Source organism: Wasmannia auropunctata, unplaced genomic scaffold (assembly GCF_000956235.1).
Source record: "Wasmannia auropunctata unplaced genomic scaffold, wasmannia.A_1.0 LD336095.1, whole genome shotgun sequence".
NCBI lineage: Eukaryota > Metazoa > Arthropoda > Insecta > Hymenoptera > Formicidae > Wasmannia > Wasmannia auropunctata.
The window spans coordinates 3,871,735-3,873,586 of NW_012026795.1; the positions used below are offsets into that span (position 1 = coordinate 3,871,735).

The following is a 1,852-nucleotide window of genomic DNA, read 5'->3' on the forward strand; positions in this document are numbered from 1 at the left end:
CGTTTTTAATTTAGTGACTCAGTAAACTGAATTATATTATAAGACATACATAGGTTTGGATTTTATTTACAGCATTGACATTTTCACTTCAATTTGACACATCAGTTTTCTGATTAAATTATTAAGAATGAGCTAGGGAGCAGATCGGAAATGGAATTTATATTGCGATGATATGAGAAAAATCTGTACTGAAGAGGACTCAATCCAAGAGTCGAAACGTCTACTATACTTCAATAAAGGGATCATTTGCGCCACAAGAACTGCGTCGGCTCTTAAAGGCATTTTATTTTACCATTTTTATTTGTATATTAGAGCCTAATATTCTTACATTAGTTTGTAGCGGTACGCTTACATTAATGCACGCGCGCTTGGCCCGCGCGCCGAGCCCGCGCGCGCCCGCCACGTGATGAGAGTGGTGCGCGGCGCCGCCGCTAGGCGCCGCAGGCGCCACGACAAATCTCGTAATGAAGAAACACCCACGCCCGCTACATCTATGAATCCGTGGGAGGTCCTCAGCCTGTTCCTCGCTTCAGGATAACGCGAGCTTACCTCGTAGGCCGTTATCCTGAAGCATTTTGAGATACCTGTACCCTCGGACAGAGCAAGCTCGGCTCTTTGAGATCGAAAGGAAGAGGGAGTCCCGGCCTTTCGATCCAAAGCTTCCGCCAAGGCCTCTGCCTCCTTTCCACTGCCCACCCGGGCGAAATTCGACCACCGTTGGAAGGACGACCACCACCATCCCGCGGGCAAGGAAACGGGGACCGGACCGTCCCCCGGCCGCAGGGGCGCCCGTTGCCGCTCTACCTAGAAGCCTTCCTCCATCGGCTCCCGAGCTTACCGAAGGACGACACTCAGATCCGGGAGTGACGGATCTGCCGTGGAGGCTGGGACCTGAACGTCCCCCAGCCGCAAGGGCGCCCGTCGCTCGACACAGGAGCCCTCCTCCGTCGACCCCCGAGATCTGCGAAGGACGACGTTTGGATCCGGGGGTGTCGTATCTGCCGTGGAGGCTGATTCTGGTGGACCTGCCAGACGAGAGGGTGACAAGGTGGAGGTTGGCGGACCCACGACCTCGGCCGGTCACCACCCAGGTCTCGCGCTCCACGCAGACGGGCGTCGCCTGCGCCCAGTCTCGTTCCTCACTGGCGCCTCTGAGCCCGCTGCCAACAACGCCGCAGAAACCACGAACGCCAGGTCGACCGCGGAGTCCTGTCCGGAGACAGCCTCCGAGCCCGCGGCCGACAGCGCCGCAGAAGCCGACGCCAGGGCGACCGCGGAGTCCCGTCCGGAGCCGGCCTCTGAGCCCGCGGCCATCAACGCTGCAGCAACCAAGGACGCCGGCGCGACCGCCGAGTCCTCTTGGAGAACCTCCGGCGACGCCAGACCAGCCATCGAGCCTGCCCGCCGAATCAGCGAGCCTCACTAGTCCGCCGCACCGCACGTCGAGCACAAGCACCAGCCCCCGACGTTCGGCGAGCCCGTCGAAGCGTTCCAGAACACGGGAGCGCTTCCGGGATCTCCGGGCCAAGCGTGCGCGGAAGTCGCAGCTCCCCAAGATCCGGGCCATCACGTCGGTGCAGCGCAACCCGTATCTTCAGGCTCGGCTGAGAGAGCTCTTCGGCGAGGACGAGGAGAACTCCCCCCCGGAGGAGGGGGTTAGACGACCTCAACCGGCGACAGCCTTCGCATCTTTCGGCGCGGGCACCTTCGGGTGCCACCCGACTTACTTCCTACCTCTCCCTGGAGTCAATCCATCTTAACCGAATATCTACACTGACATTCCTACCCTTGTAAATATATCCTGAAAATATTGTTACGCTCACGGACGTTAGTACGCGCACTCCGACTTGTC

General features: G+C 58.7%; 1 protein-coding gene across 1 annotated transcript in view; it reads left to right on the plus strand.

Annotated features, from left to right (window-relative positions):
* Positions 1–1,760, plus strand: part of LOC105462821 (proteoglycan 4-like) — a 4,288-nt gene extending 2,528 nt beyond the window's left edge. The window contains exon 2 of the mRNA XM_011709671.1: positions 601–1,760. Within this exon, the coding sequence (XP_011707973.1) occupies positions 601–1,760 (1,160 nt within the window). The remainder of the gene's footprint in view (positions 1–600) is intronic.
* Positions 1,761–1,852: the final 92 nt, after the last annotated feature.